The sequence below is a fragment of the Mytilus trossulus genome, chromosome 2, assembly GCF_036588685.1.
Source record: "Mytilus trossulus isolate FHL-02 chromosome 2, PNRI_Mtr1.1.1.hap1, whole genome shotgun sequence".
Classification (NCBI taxonomy): Eukaryota; Metazoa; Mollusca; class Bivalvia; order Mytilida; family Mytilidae; genus Mytilus; species Mytilus trossulus.
The window spans coordinates 74,154,783-74,161,966 of NC_086374.1; the positions used below are offsets into that span (position 1 = coordinate 74,154,783).

The 7,184-nt window shown below is 33.2% G+C and overlaps 1 protein-coding gene across 1 annotated transcript; it reads right to left on the reverse strand.

The window, feature by feature from the left end:
* Positions 1-416: 416 nt before the first annotated feature.
* Positions 417-6,288, reverse strand: LOC134705403 (uncharacterized). Its single transcript, XM_063564142.1, has 2 exons — positions 6,194-6,288; positions 417-2,065 (listed from the first exon to the last, which is right to left on the reverse strand). Exon 2 carries the CDS (start codon positions 2,055-2,057, stop codon positions 1,107-1,109), a length of 951 nt encoding a protein of 316 aa, XP_063420212.1. The 5' UTR covers positions 2,058-2,065; positions 6,194-6,288; the 3' UTR covers positions 417-1,106.
* Between the last annotated feature and the right edge of the window lie 896 nt (positions 6,289-7,184).

The following is a 7,184-nucleotide window of genomic DNA, read 5'->3' on the forward strand; positions in this document are numbered from 1 at the left end:
TCCTTAAGTCAATGTTTGAAACATCAAAATGTGGAACTTTTTTTTTAATGAAATTTCCTATCCTACGATCGTGAAAGAAACAACCTACCACAATATATATAATTTTTATTCTGGCAAGATTCTTCATGGCAGAAACAGGATGAATTGCAGTTGTTTAATAATTTTGTTCATTCCAACCTCTCCATATGTGGACAGGTTGTTAACATCGAGCAGTCAAAATTATAGATCCAAAGGACACAAACCATTTACACTATCACAATAAGTGTTATTATATAAACCTCCTTATCAAAAGTGACACGATAAATGTTTGAAGTTGTACATAGGTTTCTTATGGAAACAAGGAGATTTTACTTTTTAAAGTCTTCTTCGTAGATTTCAAAAAAGATAGTAAGAAATTTCAATAGAAAATGGCTGAGGTAATTTAAATATATTAGAATGTAGTGCATAAGTAGGATATAGGCAGATACAAAATAAACAGATTAGTTGTCTGAATAGATTTATACTTTCGTCCTTGATGAAAATGACAGCTTAAGTAATATTGATAGACGGATGTCTAGTGATGACTTGAGACCTACATGTGACATGTAAGCACATATAGGGGACGACGAATGCCAAGTGACGCCCCTAACACATTCTATGTGATCCTGGATACTACTGTGCTTTATGATTATGAACTTGACAAACTTGAGTAAACGTCCTTTGTATTCAACAACCAAATCAAAAGTGAGAAGCTGACAGCCTGCCATTGTAATCTGAGAAACTAATCCCTGATATAGAAGACAGACCAAATTAGGTATGACCTTTGACCTTATAATGGAATCGACTGCCACATCTCATGGAAGACACCATCCCGTCTGAATAAACAACACTTATACTTTGCAAAAGTTACAATTATTAGAAGAAAGAAATCCTACGATCATTATTTTACGATACTGATGAAAAGAAATGCTAACACATGCTACAATATTGGAAACGTCTGTCGTTTACTTCACCCATACATCACCCCTGGCGATTTAGAGTTTGTCGTTTGAATACACATTTGTGTTTCGGAGATTTGAGTATCCTGTATCTATATATCATTGTCTGATATAATCTACGTCACCATATCAAACTATTCCACCACCTCCGCCATTTCCTCGTAGACCACGGCCATTTTCTCCTCCAACGCCGCCATTTCCTCCTCCACCACCCCAATATCCTCCGTATCCTCCTCCACCACCACCATATCCTCTGTTTCCTCCTCCACCGCCGCCGTTGCCTCCTGTATTGTCGTTATTTCTTCCACCACCTCCGTCATTTCCCCTTGCATTGTCGTTATTTCTTCCACCGCCTCCGCTATTTCCCCCTACATTGTCGTTTTCTCTTCCACCACCTTCGCCATGTTCCCCTGTAATGTCGTTATTTCTTCCACCGCCTCCGCCATTTCTCCCTGCATTGTCGTTATTTCGTCCACCACCTCCGCCATTTCCCCCTGCATTGTCGTTATTTCTCCCACCACCTCCGTCATTTCCCCCTGCATTGTCGTTATTTCTTCCACCGCCTCCGTCATTTCCCCTTGCATTGTCGTTATTTCTTCCACCGCTTCCGCCATTTCCCCCTGCATTATTGTTATTTCTTCCACCGCCTCCGCCATTTCCACCTGCATTGTCGTTATATTTTCCTCCACCACCTCCGCCATTTCCTCTTCCACCGCCCCAATAACCTCCGTATCCTCCTCCACCTCCGCCGTTTGCTCCTCCACCGCCCCAATAACCTCCGTATCCTCCTCCACCGCCGCCGTTTCCTCCTGCAATACCGCTATTTCCTCCATCACCTCCACCATTTCCTTCTGCATCGCCGCCATTTCCTCCACCACCGCCACCATTTCCTCCTCCACCGCCCCAATATCCTCCGTATCCTCCACCGTCGACGTTTCCTCCTGAATTGCCGCCATTTTCTCCACCACCGCCCCAATATCCTCCGTATCCTCCTCCACCACCGCCATACCCACTATAACTACCTGCACCATAGGTACAAGCAATAAGGGCTAACAGAGTAAGAAGAATAAAGGTTCTCATCTTGGTTCCTGAGCAAATAATCAACATAATAGATGACACACAAATATATTTTAATTGTATCAGCAAAAATCAGATATAGCATACAGTATACGTACTAGTATCTTATGTTTTAATTCTTACTCAAACAATCTAACAATAAAGGTTATCTAAACATATTTTTCATAAACAATATACAAAATACAACTGTGAAAAACAGTTAGAAAACACAGTTTATAAATAATTTGGACCGTGTAAATACAGAGTATGAAATATCCAAAGCAATTCCGAAATTCATTAAATCATCATGTTTTAGTAATAATATGATAAGGAATTGACAGATTTTCCATCTAAAAGTTTTAAGACAATATTTGAAACCCGCCTCTCATCAGGTGTAAGTGTATGAAAGTCATTTTATACCATTTTTGTGAATTCAACGTTGCAAGTGACGTAAATAATTATAGAGGAATAACAATAACTAGCGCAATTGAAAACTTTTTAACAGAATTTTAAGTTAACGACTAGACATATTTCTTTATTCAAAAGCATGTTGACTTTTTGCTTGTTTTGTTGACTTTCAGAAGGCATGTGGTGCCGTTATTCATACAGCAATTAAAACAAATAATCTACTTTAGATTGGAGCAAGATCTTAGTTCTTTAATATGGTCAAGAGTCTGTATGAAATTAATACAGCATGCGAAAAATATCAAAATCAAGTCAAGTGTTTTTCTCTATTAAATACTGGCGTCAAACAAGGTTACAAATTTAGTCCTGATATATTCAGGATATTTATAAATGATCTACTAGAACTTCTTGTCAAGAAAATATAGGCCCTGTCATAATTTATGATAAAGATTCAATTTGTTTAATGTATGCTAATGATATCAATTTATTATCTAGATAGATCGGCAGGAATTTTAAAAGTAAATTGACATTGACAAACTTGCAAAGATTAGTGCCTCAACAAGAATTTTAATTTTCAAATTATTAGGCCAAGAAGTTTTACAGAAATTCTCATTACAAAATATAAACCTGGAATGTGTTTCAAATACAAGTACCTGATTATATATAAGCTCATTTAACTCAGTTGGTTCGATCTTGTAATAATTTGCCTAAAGATTTTATCATTAAATCTTAAGATATATTGGGGTCTTAATATAAATCCCTAGATTTTTTTTAATAATTTGTAAAAAGATAGTTTATATCATGCTTTTTACAAAAATATAATAAAAAAAAGTTGGTCATCCTTCTTTTTTTCACCCTTCAGGTTGGGTTAAATTATCAGATTTCGATTAGAATGCTCATCCAAATCCCTAATGTGTTTGATTTTATCAAAACTACACCATAAAAATTCCAGATAGAATATGAGAAAATATATCTAATGATATACTTTCAGATAATTAAAAGAAAAAATGGGGTCCCGGACTCGTTTTCTTGCTACATTATAAAATAGGTCACTTCATAAACATAAAACATTCTTTTATTAACATTACTGTGTCTGAGTTATTTCCATTTATGTGGTAAAGTTAAAAAAAAAATATGATCAAACATAAATATATTTTTGGTTTGTTAAAAACAGTTCTAAAATATGATGAAACGCAAAATTTTCTATTTCAAAAGTCTCAAACATGATTTGCATACTATTCTCGAAATTAACACATCTCATCAGAAAGGGGGGGGGGGACAGAAATGTAAGAAAATTACACAAAAGACAGAATCAATAGACAATGTCGATCAACATTTAATGGAAAATTTGAAACCAAATAGAAATGAAAAAAAAAAATGCCAACACAAAAAGACGATAAATGTTCGGATGAATGCTGATGAGGATATAGTAGTTGGAATTGAAGACATTATATTTCGAAAGTCGTGATTAAGAAAAGTAAAACATGACCAGATAAACTTATAGCAAAATTAGAAGGGACCGGTAAAATTATACGGTATGATAGGGAACTTGACAATATATTAGAAGTGTGTTCGAAAGATAATGATTACCGTACATTTAAGAAAAATGTAGAAAAAGACTTTGGTGATGTGAGAGACTATGAATTTCGCCCAGACGATACGGACCAAAAAATAGAGTTGATGGCCAGGTTTGCATTTGACAATGAATTGTTTATTTTGGAGAAATGAATATTGTTGTAAATAATTTTATTTTTTAGCATAGTGAAATACTCGTGTTTGTTCAATTTCAAGAGATAAGTCTTTGGTTAATAACATATGCGGCTGATTTAAGAATTTGGATATGTTAAAGGGGCACTAGCTGTCAAATTCATGGTCACCAATTTGACTCAAAAACTCATATTTGATTTATAACAATGTAAAACGTTTATCCAAACTACCAAAAGTCTAAAATAAACAGTATACAGAGCATGGTACAGATTATATGTAGGTTCGTTTCGTGTGTATGTTAGTCCAGACGCCATCTAATTAACTATTGATTTGACCTCAGATGACCATATTAGCGATGTAAACATAAATAACGATACGAATAGATTAATGCAGCACGTGCAATTGGATTTGTATAGGTCTGTTTGATTTTATCTTATAGATTAAAAATGTATGTGTCTCATTGTTTTTAACCGTATAAGAATGATTTTATCCAGATCGAATCAGTAATCAAATGATTTATCGTAGTTTCACTTTCATTGTTGACATTCTTTTTCTTTAAATAACTTGTACACGTATTATGCATGCGTTGTCAATCTCTAGCGAGGGGTTAAATTGAAGTTCACATGAATACGGATTTAATGAGGTCGGCTAATTCACTTGCAAGTGAAACAGTAATTATCAATATTTCATCGTTTAATTTCACAAAATTAAACCATTTTGGCTGTTAAAAGCGAATTATTATTTCACTATTTCACTTTCATTATTGATTGAACAAAAAAAATCTTACGTGAGATTTTTTATATATTTCGTAGCTAGTGCCCCTTTAAGAAATTGTAAATCCATCCGCATATATTCTTAGTGTATTATTTTTTTCATCTTGCATAACGTTTTGACTGAAATCACTGCTTACGGAATTGAATACGAATGATTGAGTTTTATTTGATAAGAGATAGTATTTTGTTGGTTCAAACGGATGAAAATTATGGAAAAAAGAACAAAAAGACATATTTTAAAAGTAAATACATGTATATAAAGTATATAACTGTAATAGTGGATGGATATTTTGAAAGTGAATATTCAGATATCGCAGATCAAATTTATTCGTTCATTGTGTAATCATACGTTTTTTGATTGAGTTAAGTCTGCCAATTGATATTTTATCGTATGTTTTTCTATGTTGTGATGTTATGCTATTGTTTCAGAAAAAGGGAAAAGGTTTGGGCCCATTAAAACGTTTAATCCCGCTGCAAATGTTTGCACCTGTCCTAAGTCAGGAATCTGATGTACAGTAGTTGTCGTTTGTTTATGTAATATATACGTGTTTCTCGTTTCTCGTTTTGTTTATATAGATTAGACCGTTGGTTTTCCCGTTTGAATGGTTTTACACTAGTAATTGTGGGGCCCTTTATAGCTTGTTGTTCGGTGTGAGCCAAGGCTCCGTGTTGAAGGCCGTACTTTAACCTATAATGGTTTAATTTTTAAATTGTTATTTGGATGGAGAGTTGTCTCATTGGCACTCACACCACATCTTCCTATATCTATATAAAGTATATAACTTTAGATATACATGGATGTTTTGAAAGAAATATACAAAGTATATAACTGTAATGATGAATGGATATTATGAAAGTAAATAGATAAATTATATTACTGTAAAAATAAATGGATATTTAAAACTGTGATAATAATGTATATAAATGTGTGTATATGGATTTGATATGTGTGTATATAATAATGGTATGTATATATATGAAATATGATGAATAAAGATAAAAAAAAAAAAAAAAAACAATTTGGGTACTCCTTATAACAGAATCATGGACGAGTCGTTTGGAGGTCTATGAAATCCAACTTTTATATGATTCAGTATAGATTTAAAATTGCATTGATGCCACCATAAGGTGAAAAATGATACGTCTACAAAATAAACACAGAATGGAATCTTTTGTCTAGATCATAAATAAACGTACGTCAAAAAACTGGCAAAATAGGTGCAATTTGGGTACCCTCACGTTAAATAGTTACAAACTAAAAAAATCCAATCTTACCTGTATTTTCAGAATTTGCTTTGTTTGGATCTGTGAAGTTTCAGATTACTGATGATTACAGCTTCGTTCTTTATTTTAACGACCATGAGACTGCTCCAGGCGTATGAAGTTAACCGACTAATGAAATTTAATTTAGTAACTTTTAACAGAAAAATATATACGCAAAATTTAGTAAAAGCCGAACCAGCTATATACCAACTGTTGCCAATAACTAAAGAGTATTATCTATTATATGCTGTCTTTGAATACTACCTAGCTTTTTGTATGTACAGTCCCTTCGGGGAATACCCAACACCCTTTGTTGATAAACAGATTTAGCTGGTTTAATTTTATATAAAAAATAAAATAATAATAATTACTTGACATGTTGACAAAAATATATACAACTTCATGAGATTTTAACTACAGTATTAACAGGATTAATATCATTTGATGTAGAGCAGTTTGACAACTACTAATTATGATCATTGAGATCATCTTTACCTTTAGTATATGTTTAACACATTCAGCTGATTTTTAAAGAGTTAACTCCGTTGTATTTTTTGTAACCGTTAAAAAGTGTCACCCATTTCGGTTGTTCGCAAAATTGTCTCCCTTTGGCATTTTTTTTTTTACTTGCCAACATTTATAAATAGAGATATGCATATGCGTTACTTTAAACAGATTGTCAATACTAAATCAAACAAGACCAATTAAATTTTCACAATACATGTGTGAGCGACATTAATCATATTGCCTAAATGTTGTGTACATTTAAAGAATCATATTTTTATTTTGTACTAGCTTTAGAAACAGGAATTACAACTAGCTAAGTCCAGTTAATTCCTGTTTCCTAGCAAGTACAGATAGAAAGTTAAAAAAAAACAGACAAAAGGGAGAGGGGGTGTAGTTTTCAGGCAAAGTACTAACTTGTTATATTTCAAATAAAATGAAATACATGTAAAAATCTAGTAAATGATACGTACATGTATCCCCTTTGGGATTAATCATT

Bases quoted from the DNA above. Each gene is read 5' to 3' on its own strand.
- LOC134705403 (XM_063564142.1), bottom strand. From the start codon at position 2,057: ATGAGAACCTTTATTCTTCTTACTCTGTTAGCCCTTATTGCTTGTACC.